At 37.9% G+C, this 19,364-nt stretch overlaps 1 protein-coding gene across 13 annotated transcripts in view; it reads right to left on the reverse strand.

Moving 5' to 3' along the window:
* Positions 1–8,612: 8,612 nt before the first annotated feature.
* Positions 8,613–19,364, reverse strand: part of MEF2C (myocyte enhancer factor 2C) — a 166,515-nt gene continuing 155,763 nt past the window's right edge. For 11 of the 13 annotated variants that reach the window (XM_057540516.1, XM_007193024.2, XM_057540509.1 and 8 more), the window contains 2 exons: positions 18,905–19,040; positions 8,613–13,342 (listed from right to left, as the gene is read on the reverse strand). In XM_057540516.1, coding sequence (XP_057396499.1) covers positions 13,021–13,342; positions 18,905–19,040 — 458 coding nt within the window. In that variant the 3' untranslated portion in view covers positions 8,613–13,020. The remainder of the gene's footprint in view (positions 13,343–18,904; positions 19,041–19,364) is intronic. The other 2 variants (XM_028169264.2, XM_007193025.2) reach the window with 1 other exon arrangement.

The raw sequence follows: 19,364 nt of genomic DNA on the forward strand, positions 1-19,364 counted from the left end.
TGTGAAGAAACACTGGGAGGTAATACAAGAATCACTCTTTGATGTTACGCAGGAAAACTAGAGGAGTTAGTGACCTTATACTTTAGGCCCAAATACCTACTTTGTAGAATGAGGATTTCTTTCCTTTCTTTTTTTTTTTTTTAATTTTTATTGGAGTATAGTTGCTTTACAGTGTTGTTAGTTTGAATGAGGATTTCTTATGCTCTTTCTGCTTGCCCTCCAACACTGACTGGCTGCTTGGTTGTGCTCAGCCTTGGGGTGGTGATAGACAAAGGAAGACGAGCAAAAGCCAAGTTGAGAAGTATTTGGTCTCATTGAGCTTATATTCTAAGACAGATATGCATGTAGACAAAATCAAGACCTCTCTTCTGCTGTTTTATTGTACCAATCTGATTCGTGTTCATGAACTATATACACATTATTTATGTGTGTGCATATGTGTGTGTATGTGCAGGCATGTGTGTGTGTAAGTACCAAATGTTAATCAGTTATATACATGTATTTGATTAAATGCACAAAAACAAAGTCCCAATACTTCTTGAAAAATATTTATGTTTTAATGCTTTGGGGTCTTTTTTTCTTACTAATTAAGAGAAGAATGAAATGTCCTCCCACTGGTAGCTCCAGAGTACTTATGCAGATAGGCCTTGCACTTAATTTCACTAAGGGCACCTCAAAATGCACCTGGGCCTTTTACTTTCATTTGTGTTTTCCTGTATTTAACCCTCAAGGGATGGGTAGATGCACGGTCAATTTTATAGGAATGTGGTTTAATATTACTGGTTGCACTGACTATCACTTTGGGTTCTACACATATTGCAGCTTCAAATAGTTTCCCCAGGAGAAAAACAAATGAAGTCTCTTTTTGGATGGTTTAGAGACAGAAGATAAACATTCTAGCTTTCTTATTCTTTTATTTTCTGAGGTTCAACGTTATATTTAGCAAAACTTGGTAAGAATATGGTATAGGAACCCTCGATAGCAAAACAGTCATTTAATATTGTGGATTACTTAATGCCTCCATCCTTGAAGTAGTCAATTTATTTGATGTGCATTGTTACATTACATCAGTCTCAATATAATCATATTAATTTATCTCTTCAATTTTAGCATTTGTGATCATTTGATCATGACCGAGCTGAAGTTTACCTCCCTTTATCTATGAATACTGTTAATATTTGTCAACGAATATTGTGGGAAAGTAGGTTCAAAGTATGCAAGAGAAAGAATAATTTTGAGCAGCTTACCTTGATTTGAATCGAGGCTGGATGAAGTATGATTTTCTATATTGAAGGAGGCCTTACTACACCTCAGCAGGAAGCATCATGGAGTGAGAGCTCCCACTACTATCAATACTTCGTGTATAATATTCTGAATATGAGATTTCTTTTCACACAATCATTTTTTAAATTGAGGTAAAATTTACATGGAGTGAAAAGCACAGATCTTAAATGTGCAATTAAGTGAATTTTGACAGTGTCCCAATCACCCCAGAAAGTCCCTTTGTGCCCTCCCTTCCAGTCAGTCCCCCCCCCACAGTCAACCACTGCTCTGATTTCTATTACCATAGATGAGTTCTGTCTGTTCTTGGTCTGCATATAAATAGAATTATACAGTATGACCTCTTTTGTGCTCAATGTCTTTCATTCAATATAATATAATTCATTCAATATAATCCTTGCATACATTTTAATGAGTGATATTTAAATAATTATTATCACAATTAGCACCAACATTGGTTACATTCTGGTTTATATAATAACTAGTTGTATATAATTTTCTAAATACAGAAGTTCAGTGCATCCTGTCTCATATTTCTTGATTCTATATTTCACAGTAACTTTCTCTTCTATTCTCAGATTTTACAAAATGCATTATTAAAGGCAGGAAGAAAACTGGCCTTTAGCAAAGTAGTTGAGCTCTCAGGGGCTGTTGTATATGCTCTCGTATTGTTGTCAGTACCTTTAAAAAGGATTCTGGAGAGGATGCCCGACTGAGGAAAAATAAACCATTTTTTCTGAGTTTTTTTCTTAATAAATGAACTCAAAGGAAAAATACCAGCACTAACGGAGACTTTAGGAGGAGAGGTGGTGAAAAGTATTATCCTTTTATCTTAGTAGAACTCTGTGGTAGAGAATACGTTTTTTGATTTGGCCAAATAATTTCTTTAACATGTTTTAAAGGTAAAACTTTGTGCATGAAAAGAACATAAACCAAGATATTTAATTTGGAGGACAGGAAAGTGGGGTGGAAAAGTTAGATTATTTTTAGCCTTGCAATTCGTACTTGGTAACTTAGCTGATGAATTAGGAAGTACCAGAAAGTGGTATACTCTCCACGTAATTTCAGCTGATGGTATGGACAGAGAGGTTAGCAAGGGTGACATGTTTTCTGTGTTCTAATACTGTTGAGTTGTGTTGGTCTCTTGTGGGAGCAGCTTGCAATGACCATGAGCCAGGCAGCTGTAAGTTCAGCAGAAATCCAGTCAGGATCCCTCGACTTTGCAGTCTTAAAATTAGATGGCTCGGGCTTCCCTGGTGGCGCAGTGGTTGAGAATCTGCCTGCCAATGCAGGGGACAAGGGTTCGAGCCCTGGTCTGGGAAGATCCCACATGCCACGGAGCAACTGGGCCCGTGCGCCACAACTACTGAGCCTGAGCGTCTGGAGACTCTGCTCCGCAACAAGAGAGGCTGCGATAGTGAGAGGACCGCGCACCGCGATGAAGAGTGGCCCCCACTCGCCGCAACTGGAGAAAGCCCTCACACAGAAACGAAGACCCAACACAGCCAAAAAAACATAAAATAAAATTTAAAAAAAATTAGATGGCTCAATCGGATAAACAGATTCTTGATTAGGCAGAAAAAATGAAATCTTATGGGATGAATTCTGAAGTCCATCAAAAAGAAATGCAGGTAAGCGGCTGGGAAAATGGCAAAGAAAACCCAAATATTCTTAGGAAATAATATTTGTGATTTAATTATGGGAAGCTTGTTGCTTTAGTAAGGCTTTTTGTTTGGCTAGTGTAGTCAACAGAGAAGCAAACTCCTAATCTTAAGGTTTCCTCCTGGTCAGCTGAAGGTGACACTTGAAAGCTTCTGCACCTGGAGAATCCTAAAGGCAAGCTCACCTGTCCTGAGGTTTTGAAAATTGAAACTGAAAATGCACTGGAATTTTCCAAGGGCCTCTTCAGTCAGCAGAGAGCTTTCTATAAATCCACTGTGTGGCATTTACTTTTGTTTGGAAAGAGTTTTTTTCTAAACTAAAACCTTTCTCTTTTTGAATATAAGTAACACACCCTACAGTTCAAACATGAAAACAATATTAAAAAGGCTGTGTTGTCAAGTCTGGCTTCCACCCTGCTCACCCCTTCCCCCAAACCGCCATCACTTTGAAACTATTTTGTTGTTTTCCTTGTATATACTTCCAGTGTTTCTTTATGCAAATATAAGAACATTGATTGTTTACGTCTCCCATTTTTCTCTGGAATCAGCATACTATATACTGTTCTATGATTGCTTTTTTTTAATCTAACAATATATTCTGGAAAATTTCCATATCAGTACATAGAAGTTTTGTTTTGTTTTATGTTTCTTTTGAACTACTGCTGTTGGGCTGGACCACGCAGGCCTGCAAGCTCTGTACTTGCCCAGCCTCAAGACCTAGGAAAGAGCCCAGAGTCAGCGAAGAGCAATCAGTGGCTTAACGATGGGGGACCTTACATGTCTGAAGCAAGGTCCTGGAGAAACACCCCACCGTGTGTGCGGCACACAGGCAGGCAGGACATGGGGCAGTCTTCGCTCCGGAGGTGAGGGAGGTGGTTACCGGTTACAGGGGTAATTGATGTCAGGTGGACTCATCGGTTACCAGGGAAACTAGCAGAGGGGCAGGCCCCTCACTGCCCCTTTGATAAGCTCTCAAGGTGAAGATGTTTGGATCTAAAGATTAGAACAATCACTGGCTGGGGCCGGGAGCAAGTGTGTAGGCATTTACTGATTAGGCTCTATGGTTAAGAGGGAATGATCTTCCCTCTTGACTCGCTGATGTCAGGTGAGCCGGGTGTAGGTGAAGCAGGGACTGCTTCAGCAGGAGATGTACAGAGAGCAAGAGAACAGCCATCTTGGGCGGCCTGATCATACAACTGTATTCAATGTATTGATGTACCACGATTTATTTAAACACTCCTTTATGGATGGGCACCTTCCCAATATTTTAATCATAAATGCTACACATACAAACTTTTGCATACAAACAGGTTTGCATTTCCAAGCAGACGCTCTTGTAAAGAGAAACAAGTGTACCATATGGAATATTCATGGAATAAATGCTTGAAGTAGGTAATTCTCTTTCTGTAACAATTACGTGTAGAAAAGTCTCTGTGTGTTGATATATTTGGCACCACTAGTGGGAAGTTTGGGGATGAATACCTGCAAAGCACTGCTTTCTCCATAGGTAGAGTGTGTGCTTTGGCCCTCAGCAAAGGGGGGTACCAAATCGTCTTTGGGGAGAGGATGTGATATTCCCAAGAAACAAAAGAGCACACTGTCATCACCATAGGAGAAGTCTGAATTTTGTTGACTTCTTTTTACTGTTATTTTACAGAGTATGGTAGCATGTATTTTGAGTAACTTTTGGGGCGAGTAAGGATCTATTCACTGATTAGCGCCTATAAAGGTCTTAACTGGGCCTTGGAGCAACCCCGTGAGTTATTCATAAATGAGAAAATTGGTGCTTAGAGAGAATAAATAACTTGACAAATGAAATGCTACTTAGCTTGTGAGGAGCAAAGCTGGTCTGATTCTCAACCAGGAGACTAGATGACCACTGGAAAAACTGCATCCAGTGTCACTGAGCAGGCAAAATAAGAAAATGAAAGTCAACTCCATCACAGAGAAGCTACTCCACATCCATTATAATGGGTCTTGCCCTCACTCATGCACCAGCTGCAATTTCTTTTTCCTCAGGTTGCCTGGCCATTGCAACCTCCAGGCCCTGGTGCTCTCTTTGTGGAGAGGAAGGTGGGGCAAGGGAACTGACTTGGACCTCACATTTCTGGCTGTGGAGAGTTCGGGGAAAGTGCTTTCTTAACAACTTTGCTTAGTGCGGAATTGCCCCACTGGTAGTTCATGTTTCCTCCCTTTCAGCCTGGCCCTTGTACCAGTTACCAGATTCAAAGGGGATTATCATCTCTATTTGGCCTAGAGCAGAGGTTGGCTTTTAGAGATGGGTGCTTTAGGGCTGGAGGTTCTTCCTCAAGTGGGAGCCGGTCAAGATTGGGGGTGTGATGGAGCTGATGATCTGGCAAGGTTGCTGCTAAAACCAGAAGCCACTTTAGGGCCAGAAACTATGAACATTTTCCTACCTGTTTTCTTAACTATAACTCTCAGGCAAAAGCCCCCCAGGAAAGAGGCTGTACCTAGAAGAGGAGAGGTTAAAGGAATAGCCTCATTTTGGGTGATGGAGACATTTGCTCTCTGGAAATAGAGACAGTGGGAATTCAAGGGAGACACACAGTGGGGAAGTGAACTTGACTTTCCACTTTCATCACTGGATCTTGCTTAGAAGTCTGTCTGTAAGGAGAACGTGTAGGAAAAAATGCCATAAAATATGGAAAAAGGACTTAGTTCACAAAATGAAAACTCAGATGCTCTGTTCTGGGTGGTTTGCCTTTATCAAATTCAATAACTCTATTTAATCCAGACTCCCAAACATCATTGAAATAAAATAACCACATCCAAATTGGACCTATGGAGCACAAAGTGTAATCCTCTAGGCTTTGGTTAGGATGGTTCATGTCTGTGCTCTGCTCCCTTAGGTCTCCCCGAGCCCATAAACATGTTCAATTTCTACCTGGCCTTTTAACAACCTTTCCCTTGATCCTTGACCCTGCTAGCCCCTCGTGCCCGCTCTCTTCTTTTAATCACAAACATTGTAAAAGATTAGTTCATACTCGCTGCCTGAAATTTCACAACATCTCTTAGACAGACTTCTGTGGTCTCTCCTCTCTCCCACACCATTTTATTGAACTAGTTCTCAGATATCACCCTTCTTTGATCTTCCCCCTCTGGAACCCCAGTAAAGCACTGCACACTGTTGAACGCTTCTTTTTTTTCTTTTCCTTGAAACCTCTCCGTGCCTTGACAGCACTCTTTGGTTTTCCTTCTGACTGCTCCTTCTTGACTTTGTCCTTTTCCCTCTGTAGGTCTCCCCTCTGCAACATTCCCTTCCAAGAGTACTTCTCCCCTCTCCCTTGCCCTTTCTTCCCCTTGACACGCTTTTCAAAGGCACGGCTCCTCCCTCTTAGTAACATCCAAAACTTTACCTTCAGATTAACTGGTATCCTGAGCTCAAGTCTATATTTACAAAAGTCTCATATTCTTCTTGGATATCACTCAAACTCCACAGGCTGAAAACTGAATTAATTACCTTCCTGACAAATCAGTGACCTCTCCATATCCAATTTGAACATTATTATGATCCTAATCATTTAAGCTTGAAACTATAAACAGTTCCTTATCTATCATCACTCCTACCATAAACCTAATCATTTGCTGTACTTTAACAATTCCATCTCTTGCAATCTTTCACTTAATTCCTTAAACCCCAGACTTCTTAAATTGCAATTATATAATCAGACCCCAACCAACTCTTCCAGTCTTGTGTCTTACTGCTCCCCTTGGGAGCTTCCCGGCCTCTGTACACGGAGGGTAAGGAGAGACCAAAGAAAGAGGCAGACCACTCCAGATTGGTGGGCGGCAGGTTTAATAAGCAAGGAAACTTACACAGAAGGCTTGTCTTGAGTGGCTGCAATATAAGTGGATCTCTGCACCCGCTCACCAGAAACTTAAAAGTTTTGTTTCTTGGCCGAGCAGAGCAGCTTTCTGGATCTTAGTTCCCTGACCAGGGATTGAACCTGGGCCCACGGCAGTGAAAGCACCAAGTTCTGACCACTGGACCACCAGGGAATTCCCTTAAAAGTTTATATAGAGGACTTAATGGGGGTTCAGTCATGTATACTGTCCAGATGATCTCAACACCACCTTGCTCTCTTGAGGCTGTGTTCTTGAAAACAGCTCCCACTGTGGGAACAGTGGGCAGAACATACATTCCAAAGACGGGCGAGAGGGTGAGATACCTCTGATTGCCCGAGTCCTCCTCTCCATGATCTCCTCCAACACCTACACATGCTATAGTTTAAACAGGGTGGGCCATCATTCCTGCAAATTTGTCTCTTGCTTTTCTATCCTTGTGCCTTGGTACCTACTATTTCCTCCTTGTAGGTTGCTCTCATCCAGGACTGGAGTTGTAATTTGCAGGGTTCACTGCAAAGTGAAAATGTCCTTTTTTAAAGAGCAGGGAAAAAGTGCCTCTAAAATTACTACAATTCAAGCCTTGCCACTTTTTTTCTGTTAATCACTTCTGTTCACATACATGATCTATTGTCCTAAATGACTTCACTTACAAAACACAAGCTCAAAGATTAGATTTTCAAGATGGTGACAACAGAACATGAAGCTAAGTGGAGGGCCACGTGTGACTGCAGAGGTCTTGCGCCCACAAATCAGCCCTGTCCTCATCCATCTGGGCCTTTCTCCATCCTACCCACCTCCAAAGACAAGTCAAAGACTGCTTCTGCTGGGCAGATTACAAAGTGCCCATTCTTGGGGCTTCAGCTCTGTTCCAAAGATGGCCAAAGTGGTTCCCTTCTAGCACTTTGCAGATGTCTCTGAAAACACTTCCTATTTCCTATTAGCCTTTTAATCTCCTATTAGGTTATACATTTATTAATAGCAAGAGTGACATCTTGATTCATCCTAGAATCTACCACGAGATACGCATAATAATTGCTTAATAAATGTTTGCTGAAAATGGATAAAGAGAACAAAGAGAAAAGCACTGCCATTCTGAAGCCACGTGCAGCGTTTCTGCAGGAGGCATTCTCTTTTTCATCAGAGCAGGAGTCACTGCTAATGCAAACGTCCAGTTCTCCAGTTGGCTGGCCAGGGCCTCCTTGTTTTCCTTTTCAGTTCCTAAATTAGTCTCTATGTTGATCTTTCTAAGGACATTTCCTTTAGAAATTATATCAGTAATTAAATTTTGGTAATGGATATATTTTATAGTTTCTAAAAATGGATGAATTCACTAATTTCCTCAAATATTTAGATAGAAGCCTATGTTTTCAACCTCTTTTGGTTAACTAGACTATTCTGATGAAGAAAAAAGAAATAAGTCTGGAAGTGCTTTTTACACACTTTAGTTTAACAAATATTAAACATGGGGATACCTTGCACAATGAGTTTTGGAAAAGTCTGTGTAATTAAGCAAGTTATCAAAGATCTTCACAGAACTGCTTTGATAATGAAGTTGAGCCACTTGATAAGAACCTTGAACTTCCCACACTGGCTGGATACATATATCACCCCAAAAGCAGGGAAATAATTCACACTCTCCCTCCCCCCAAAACACAAATACCCCTCTTTTTGAGTATTTTGAGTTGAAAACTGAGAAAGCTCACTTGTGCTTGTGGGAGAAGCTGCTTTAAAAAAAAACACGATAAAGTGGAATAAATTTAAACAGCAAAACATTAATTAAAAAAATGCACCACAGACACTGCATCACTAAGAAAGCCAGTAACTTTACTGAATTGTCTGCAAAATACAAATTATACCTTATTTCCAGCAGGAGAAACTTTTGAAAATTCCCCACTTTTATTCACTACAGACAGCTGAATTAAGTCCCTTGAGATACACAGATGTGGTTTAACTTAGTTATAACATCTTGTCATCTAGTGGCGACAAAGTCCAGCTTATGCCGCTGTGAGCCTCTATTTGAATATTTGTTGCAAATGCTTGTATGCCCTCATTTACAAGCTATTTTAATTACTGTCATTTAATGGAAACAAGTCCCCAGAAAAAGAAAAAGAAGAAAAATGATACAGCAAACCATCTGAAGCAATCCAAGTCCTATGCCTACAGTGACCCAGGGCTGCTTCGCTCCAAGAGAACACTGGTAATGCATTCAAACCACAACAGAATCCGCCTCTTAGCTGACCTCTCTGAATTAAACTGAGGTATGGATCAATTTGAGGTATGAACAGGGAAGGCAAAATGCAATACCCGATTATGAAGATAACCAAAATGGACAAATTTCATGTAGAAGATATGTGGCTTGGATTGCTCCACATCTTTGGTTAAAACGTATTAAGAAAAGCCTTTAATTACATCTTGTAGTCTGAAGCATTCTAACAGACACCAGTATTCCATCAATCTTCAAAAGATCTGTAGTGGCAGGAAATTAACGCCATATAAGTGATGACATCACAGCAGATGGCACAAACGGGAACAGATGAAGTACGCCATGCTTAGGCAACAGCATTTATTGAGGGTTCGAGTGGCTGCTTCTTCTTTAAAAAAAAAAAAAAAGATTTTTTTTTTTTTAAAGAAAGAAATACAAAGCATTTACTCTCTGGAGTAAAAAACAAAAACAAGGATAAAGGGGCAAAAAATGCTATCTCTCAGTTAGAAGATGGGTATGTAAGAAAAATAAATACATAAAAGTGTGAGAGGGCAGACATTTTTCTAAAAAGTGTATTGGAAAGTGTATTGGAATTTTTTAAAATTTTCACCTTAGTTAACCTTAAAATGATCTGAGGATGACAGGTATTTTTATATTCATCATTACAAAATGCTAAATTCCACCTTTGGGAAAAAATAAGCCATTTTACTAAAAAACACAATTTTAAAAAAGGTTGAAATGAACAGCCTTCCACGCACCAATGCATACAGGTTGTGCAGCTTGCGTATATTGCATCAGTTTTACCAGTATTTAAGCTTAATATTACCAAAACATCTTCTAAAATAGGACTAGATATAACAATACTTGTAAGCTGTGTAAAATGCCACTTATGGTTCTTTTACTTGCAATGAAGAATGTTGCCTAAAATGTTACTCTAGGATGGGTTATGTAAAATAACTCTCCCTCAGGGCTCTGCCCTAAACTCCTGAATACAAAGGATTTACCATGATAAAAACCCAAAACCATACTAGCTTTGCAAATACAATAAATGGTAAATTACAGATAAGGTATAAGGGTAAAGATAGACAGCGATTGTTTACAGAAAGTGACTCATCACAATCAAAATTGTGCTTCTTCTCATTAAATCATCTTTAAAAAATTCTCAGATTATCCCTTTGCTATCTTGCCACCACTTTATATGAATTCAGTAGTGGGAACAAGAGATGACTGGCATCCATTTTCAAGTGATTCTGTTCTTTTCATGTTCTTATAAAACTATTGTCAGAACTGCTATAAATAGCCAAGGCTTCTGCTGGCACTTTAGCTTACTTTATCTTCAGCATTAGAAAATCACTTTTTCTTTCTTGCTGAGGCAAATTGCAGGTAAAAAATTAATATGGCTATTTTTTCATATTTTCACATAATGACCCTTTCCCACCCACTGGTAAGTTATTGATAAAGTGTTTTGAAATGACAAAGAACATTTGTGACATTTGCATATTTTGTACACATCAAGTTATGAGGATGGGTTGTAAGAATGGGATCAAATTTATGGCAAGGAAAATGATTTTCTCAGTTTTTTTTCCCCCTATGTGTGAATGTGTGTGTGTGTGTGTGTGTGTGTTTTCAGGGATGATTTTCTGGTTTTCCTCTGCATAAATGTTTTTCTTTCATGTTCCATGGATACCTGGAGTAGTGGGATATATGAAATGATTGATTTTTTTTTGTTTGATTTAGTATACAAAACGTTAGTACAAGGCAGGCTAGCATCCTATATGGATACAACCAAAGGTGCATTGTGGTCTAATTGTGGATTTCAGATCAAGTTAAGAAAAATATAGCCTAGTTATTAGTAAGGTCTCTTGGCTTTTGCCACCCAGCGGCAGCCTTTTGCAATGAGAAACACATAGCAACTACGCAAGAAAAATAAAACACTGGATAAGAAATGTCCTACACCTGATATAGCAGTGTCGCTCTTACTGTCTATCTTCTTTGCTGTGTATGTCAATGTGTATGACTGGAGATGAATCGACAGATCTTCACATTCCAAGAGAAAATCATTCCTAGACTGAAATCTCTTTTAAACAATATATATCAACTTTCTTTTATGGCACTCACTTTTTAAAGGGTCTGAAAATTAATCCCTTATAGACGAATATTAGACAAGAGTCATCATTATTTTTTGAAAATTAAAAAAAAAGGGACATAGAGAGGTTCTTTAATGGGATTTCTTGAAATGGCTATTAAATCTCTTTATTGAAGAAAAAATAGATGACATACATGCTTTATGCAGAAGTGACATTTGGGGGTCCTGACACACCGGGATTGTTCAACAGTCCTATATTGCTGACAAGATTGTTAAGGGTCAGGTAAAATAATTAAAAACGGATGACGAAGCAACTATCCCTTTACCTGCTTCCTTCTTATCTAGCACCCAGTCTTTCACATTTTTCTTCTGTGGGAATTTATAACTCATGCATAGAGTAAACTCCATATCACTTGTTTCTAGGGCTATATTGGCAGGACATGTGCCCTGACACAGCTCTCTATTCTGGGCATATTTCTTAAAAGCGTTATCAAATTCTAGGCTGAAAACCAACCATATCATTTAGGATATGGGCAAGTTTAGGGTATGCACTTACTGAATTCCAAGATGCTTGGTGAAATGGTGAGATCAGAAAGGGGCCCTGCATTTGATAAAAATGCAAAAACAAAAACAAAAAAAACAGCATGAAAGAAACTAATTAGTATATACAATGGATGTCAGTTGACCCAATTGATTACTAATGGATTAAAAACAATTTAGGGTGTTGCAATGTGATATGTTCTAATCCCACAGGTTATCCTTTTGACAGCTGACCTTGAACTTATAAAATGTATGCAGAGTAAAAGAAAACAGAAAGAAAATAGTTACTCAAATGTGCAACTGCACAAATATACCCCCCTCCCGCTATTAAGATAACAAAACTTCTGCTATTACCATAATATTATATATATTAGAAAGCTATACACAAGCATGTTAATTTCACAGATTTTTTAAAAGATTCTTAATATTTTATATAATTAGAAATACACATTTCAAAAACAAAACTTCTACAAAGAGAAAACAGTTATCTTGGTTAGCAAAGCATGGAGTTCTTCATGGCTTAGGGTAGTGCTTTCTATACAAAAAGTCCTTTTTGGTTTTTTTACAGGACTGTTTAAAATATTAGCGAAGCTATCAAGGGGGAAAAAAACACATTTTGGCTTAAGTAAACTACAAAAAGCCACAAATGCTTTGCAAACTCTGTCTTACCTTTTATATGAAAATAAGCAAAATGTAATGTACATATTTTTATATTTTTATTTAATAAGAGATGCAGACCCAGATTTATTTATTTATTTAATTAAATACGTTAGCCCTCAAACTCCACATTTTTAAAAATAGGTATGGTCCTCTTTTCATGGTCGTCGATCCTTTCTCATGAGTGCCATACACCAAGGACATGCCTGCAGGTTTGTGAGCGTTCTCGGGGTGGGTGTTAGGTGACCTGATGTGTTCCTAACATTTAACCGTGGCCACCCTTTGCCGGGTCTGTCCAAAACATCTATACACTTTTCTATATGTTGCATAACAGCTGCTCTCTCTTTCAGTAAAGATCTGCCGCTTTTGGCAAATGTTTCCTTTTGTCTATTTACATGTAAATAACGTTGAACCTGCAACATGACACTATCTATTGTAACATACATTTTGCAAAGGAGCACAACAGTGAAAAGAAGTTAGCCTTAAAATCTATTTTGTACAAGTGTTCTGTTGTACAACTCAAGTGCTAAGCTTATCTCAGCATTTCTGTTTATCTTTATACTGTATCACTGAGGCAATTTAAAAGTACTTTTACAAAACAGAGTACCTGACTTTTTTTTTCCACACACAGCACATATAATGCATATCGACCCCCCTTCCCCATTAAGGTATAGCACACACACACACTGCAAGAAAAAAAAAAAAACTATTAAGTAATAATCTGATCATGTTGCCCATCCTTCAGAGAGTCGCATGCGCTTGACTGAGGGACTTTCCCTTTCGTCCGGCGAAGGTCTGGTGAGTCCAATGGGGGAGTGGAATTCGTTCCGGTGATCCTCTCGGTCGCTGCCATCATACGAACTGCTACAGCTGCTCAAGCTGTCAACAGGAGATCTCCCCGCCTCGTGGCGCGTGTGTTGTGGGTATCTCGAAGGGGTGGTGGTACGGTCTCTAGGAGGAGAAACAGGTTCTGACTTGATGTTGAGGCTTTGAGTAGAAGGCAGGGAGAGATTTGAACTCTGAGATAAATGAGTGCTAGTGCAAGCTCTGTAGGAGGAAAGGAAACCCAGTTACAGATGGAGGAGGCCTGGAGCCCCCAGGAACTCACAATTACATAAAACATCAGCTTAAAGATTTGCATCGACACCAGAGCATGCCCAGAGGGAGGAGAGCGTGCTTGAAAGCACCTGGGGGCATCGCCTTCTTAGAGCAATCGGGATGCTTTTGTTGATTTGCCCCGTAATAATTCCAGCATTCAACTAGTCCAGGCCTCATGAATCATACCCCTAGTCTCTCACAGCCTCCCTAAATGTCCAGGTTACCGGTTCAGGAAGGTTTTAACAAGACACGCTGGAAAAAGCATTTTCTATGTCCACGGAATTTCTCCCTAGACTAGTTCCAAAATGTAATCCAAGACCTAACAATACAGGGCTTAGGTTCTGAATTAGACTTCTTTGATTTACTAATGCCTGTGTTTGAAAATTATTGTAGAGAGCTTACTATGTATATAAATGTTTCCCTCAATTTAATATGCACATTAAGTTGCATAGTCTTCAGAGAAAGTGAAGAGAGTTCAAATTTCAAATAAATAGAATCCATAAAATGCTACCTATAACCGTTTCTGGTGAAAAGCTTGGGATGGGGAAAGACGGGGAAGGAAATTTTAAGTATTGGCTTAAAAACACTTAAGACTTCCTATCCCACTAAAACTGAGAAAGAATTTGACTTTCTTCATCCTTTCTCAGTTACATGGGATGAAAACACTGTTTTTTTCCCCACAATTACCTCAATATTATTATTGCTAGTCTCTCCCTGCTGGGATACTAAGACCACTCCTCTAATTCATCATTGTCATTAGTTGATGACTCTGGATTTGCCTAAGGAAAGGTTGCTGTAAAAAAGGATCTAGTGTGATTTTACTGGGTTTATAACCCTTAATCCTCATTTATTCCAGGAGAGCGTAACTTGCCCTTCTTCCAAGGTGTGGGAGAATTTAGATACTTGGAAGTTCTGGAGGGAAAAGCATCAAGCTCTTAGGTGTAGACTAGCAATCACAATGACTTTGATCAGGATAAACCATAGTAATATCGCTGACATCAATTTTAAGATGCTTGTACTGTTCTTATATTCTGAGTGCACTGACATCCACGGCTAGAGTCAGTGTTATTTGTCCATATTGTCAAGAGGGAACAGAAATCTCTTTTACTGAGGAGAGTCACAGTAAAGAATCATCCATACAGACACACCCATTTTAAACAGGAAAGCAAACCCACCTACTCATGTATGTGATTATGTTACTTTCCAATGGAGAGAATTAGATGGTATTAAAAATGTCACTATAAGCAGTGAGAAAATGGGCATATATTTCAGAGGAAAAAGTGGAGTAACCTTAGGGCTGGCCTTTTGGAAGATGCAATTCAGGTTCAAGATATATAGAGATAACAAAATTAGAAATGAGTTTATCTCTGAGTGATGTTTTATACAAAAGCACCACCTACTGGCAAAGGATTACTTTCCTTCTCTTATTAATAGATGAGCTAATGTCGAGAATAACATAAGGGAGAATTGTTTGTTTCCCTAATAAGGCTTTCTTTCTCTCTCTTTTATGAGCTTACAGAATCAAAGCTGTCTTAGCATTTATGTCAAGATACTACACATTGAGTGTATATAATTTTCAATCACCTGTTTATACTTTTATTTATTTCTTGTTTTTATTTTACATTGTATATTAGTACACTAATTTTCTAAGACTTTTAATTAAATAATCTTTAAATCAAAAAGATATTGAAACGAGGAGGGGAACACCTGTATTTCAAAAGGATCCATAATGGTGGACTATTTTATCTTGGTTCAGAGTTACTTAATGATTCATTTTGATGTCACAGGAAATCATCTTTTGATTTCTGGAAGAAAGAATTTTCCTGGCTCTGGATAAGGAAGACTATTTCACTAAAATTTAATTAAATGCTTCTACTATGAATCACACAACTGTTTAATAATGAATGTCAATTAGGGGTCTGAAAATAAAGTGGCATATCAATAAATACTTTTGCCTGCCCTTTGACATTTAGATTCAGAGGCAGGGTGACATGGAAAATTAGAAAAAAAAAATTTGGTGAGTTGAACCAGTATAAGCAGTTAATCTGGATAAACTGAGCAAAAAATAATATAATCAAAATGCTATTTCTTTAATACAGCTTTTGGAAGTTGCTTTTTCTACTTATTCACTCCATTTCCCAAAGTCAGCTGGCTTGTATAGATTTTGCTATATCTCTTCCCCACAAAAGATACAACACTGTTTATCCTTTCCTACAAACAAATAGGCTAGTCCCTAAGATAAGATAAACTTAGTTGGTGGCATTTCATTTGACAGTGAAAACGTTTATGAAGCATTCTGAGTAGTTCTGGGGACACTAAATCCACAGTAATGCATTGTAAGTGATATCTTAGATTCAGCTTCATTATACTGTGCTATGGGATTCAAAACAGAATGAGGTTTAATTGGCTAGTCTCCATGATCAAAGAAGTATGTTCTTGAAAAAGCAGCATTAACAGCACTTTGCTGTATATATACTAGATTCAGATATAAGCATGTTGGTCTACTTGTTCTTGAGAACAAAATTTTTACAGACACAGATAATTGTGAGATACTTCCTATATGTAGGTGATGAGGAGGTGGATGGGGAGACAGAAGCCAGATATGCACGTTCCCAAATCCAGTCCTGCTGCAAGCTCCCAGCTACTACAGATGCCTTCCTTCCAGCTGGGGAAACACCGACCTTCCCCATATTGTTGAGAAATGAAACATGACTGGATAGCTTTATTCAAATTTCTTACTGTCCCCGCCTGGAAATTAGACTATCAAACTATATGTAACCTAACCTTTTAAAAATCATCTTTACTTAAAGTCATCTCTCAGTATGTACTGAATACCCACATCAACAAGGATGATGATGGAAACGCTTCTAGAAAATAGGTTGTCTTTTTTTTAGGTGGTAGGAGAAAAATACCAAAAAATTTGAGGGTCATTTTCTCAAATATTAGTATTCGAATGACTTTTGCTAACTCTTGATGGCAAGTTCCTTCTGCCAGTCTGCTCTGCCCCCTAAGTAGGTCAGTTTATGCTGTTCATCTAACTTGCTTAGATAAAATCAGATACTAGATAGTGCTAACAGTATAGCTTTAAGGACTTAAAGGTATTTCTATGAACAAAATATGAAGAGCTCTTTCATACTTCTTTAATTTTGAGAAAGAATTGTGGCAACCCTCTTGGGCTGTGAGGAATTTCTACTTAGGTGAGCTGAAAGATATTTTACTCTGCTTTGAACATTGTATCTATCCGAAAGAACGTGAATCCACCACACAAGCATTTGGGACTACTTTGGCCTGGAAAAATATCAGTTTTTAAAAACTGATTTACATTGTAAGGAATAAAGGTAGCTCATATAATTTATTTTACATACATGTTACAACTTGGGATTTTCTTTTTATTTTTAAGATTTAATCGTGTGAGCATAGGCTAGCTCATTTGAAGGAATCTCCTTTTGAAAACTACTGTGTGTGTGTGTGTGTGTGTGTGTGTGTGTGTGTGTGTGAGAGAGAGAGAGAGAGAGAGAGAGAGAGAGAAAGAGAGAGAGAGAGAGAGGGAGGAAGGAAGGAGGGAAGGAAGGAAGGAAGGAAGGAGGGAAAGAAAGAAGGAAGGCAGGCAGGCGGGCTAAAATTAGAAGGCCTGGAAGGGGTATCTATTTGAGGGATAAGGGAAGTGATTAAGTGCAATAAAAACACATAGACTAAACTCAGAGTCAACTCATGCACCATGAGAATTGGTGCTGAAAGAAACTGGAATTAAACAAAATGCTTCATCCTCGGCTGTTGTAATTCAGTTCCTCTCTAGTCCAGGGCTGTCACTTCTTTCTCATTTACTGAAGCCTCTATTAAAGGCAGCAGAGAATTTCATTCTTCCCATGTAATAGAAGAGAATTTAAAAATTGTAGTGTAGTTAAAATACGTAAATACATGTGTTTTCTATGTAAAAATGCAAATTATCGGGTGTTACTGAAAGGAAAGCCATAGTCGGAGAAAACAATATGGCTTTTGACATTAATAATTTCTAAGGAAAGTCAGTCCTATAATGGATGAATTTTGTGAAAAATGAGAAGTAAACAGCTACCTTTACTTTTGACAAGAAGCACGAACAGTGGATTCGCTGCCGAACCACAGAAGTACAATGCCACGTGTATGTATTTTAAGATTGCCTGGTTGATACGATGTACTTAATGATAACTGCCTGAAAAAGTTATTGCCATAAATGTCTATTTGGATAGTTAACATTTCTGGGAAAATTTAAATGTTATTCTAAAAAGAGACATTCTGTTGCTGTTCAATATATAACATATCTTCAAAGTTAATCTTTCAAGAAAGCAGAGCAACAGTGTCAAGTGAATTTATTTTATTTTTTACATGAGAGCTTAGAGTTTCAACAATAGTGATTAGTGAGTAAAATGCATATAAGCAAATAGTAAATGGGTGAAGACTCCACAACCAGAGCAGTAATCTATGTGAAATCAATTCCACGTGAAAGCTAGTAGGGCTGGAGCAGAGTAAGAGAGAAGTTGTGATATCAATCAGTGATTTTTATTCTAATCAGAGTTTTATTCTCATTGTCTCCTTAGAATATGAACATAGAACTAGCTAACTATTTTAACCAACATCTCAGCAGAAAAGTAAAAGTGGGGTAGGCATACCCCACTCTTCTAAAATATAAATATAAAAATATAAAAACGGTTTATCTTTAAGTATTTTATATCTTCCTAGTAATTTCTTTTGAAGATTAATTGAAGTGTTGGAGTTATTAAACTGAAAGTCATGTCTTTGGTTCATGTTTTAAACTTAAAAAAGGTTTTACAAGTAGTATTATTTGTGAATTCCGGGCCTTTTAAGATTTGAACTTTCCTATTGATAAATGACAGGAGTTATTTCTATAATAAAGACGTATCTCAAAAGTACCACAAGGGGGCAGGAATAGACATCTGACTTCAGAAAACAACAAAAATTATTTTTATACCCAAATTTAGATAATTAGTGTATGTACATATACATATATTTACATTCATACCTGTATGAATATACAACTATATTATGAGTACATTATAAATATATGAAGTTTGTATATCAGTGGAATAGCTGACCCTCTGAGCATTAGGCTATGTTCATTACATTAGGCATGAACTATGTGGTTTATGCTAAGTGAAAAGGATTCTCAAATATCTCAAAAATTTAAAAAACTAATAACTATAAATGTCTTCTTATGTCCCACATGAACTATGTGAAAACTTAACTGAAGAAAAACTTATCATTGACAGAAGTGGAAACAAATATAGCCTAAAACAACTGGGAAATAACATACCCTATTATCACAGAGCTCCCCCTCCTCATAAAGAAGAAGGAAAGTAATATTTAAGCTACCTGAAAGGTATTAAACTTTCCGATTTTGATAAAGTAGAATTTTACAGCCTCTAAAGGGACATTAGAGCACACAGTTAGAGACTGCCATTTGTCATTTACCAATGCATTCTACAAGTGTATTATGAAAGAAGTAATATTGCTTACCCCAGTTGACTGAGGGCGGATGGCGGCATATTATGTAGGTGTTGTTGTTGCCAGCCAGTTACTGAGCCAAGATGAAGAGCGCTGGCGGTGTTAAACCCAGACAGGGAAGACAGGTCTGCGCTACTCAGAGAGTACTCTAGAGAAGAGAATAAGAGAGTCAGGGAAAATATTCAATTGGAAATTATCAAATGGTGAATAGAATAATCATTTTCAATTTTTAAAATACTCTATTAGCATTATTTAATGATTGTTATACTTTTTTTTTATTTGCGGAAGGGAGGGAGATAAAACGTTAGGGACAATTTTAATTTAAAAGAGATATACTATATACCAAAAATTAAGTATTCCGTGAAAACTTCAATGTAATACAGCCTGCAATTCTAGTTTATTAGAACTACAATCTGGTATCACAAGTAGGTACATAGTATTTGATGACCTAGAAATGTTTTTTAAACAACCT

The sequence above is a fragment of the Balaenoptera acutorostrata genome, chromosome 2 (genome assembly GCF_949987535.1).
Source record: "Balaenoptera acutorostrata chromosome 2, mBalAcu1.1, whole genome shotgun sequence".
In the NCBI taxonomy this organism is placed as follows: Eukaryota; Metazoa; Chordata; class Mammalia; order Artiodactyla; family Balaenopteridae; genus Balaenoptera; species Balaenoptera acutorostrata.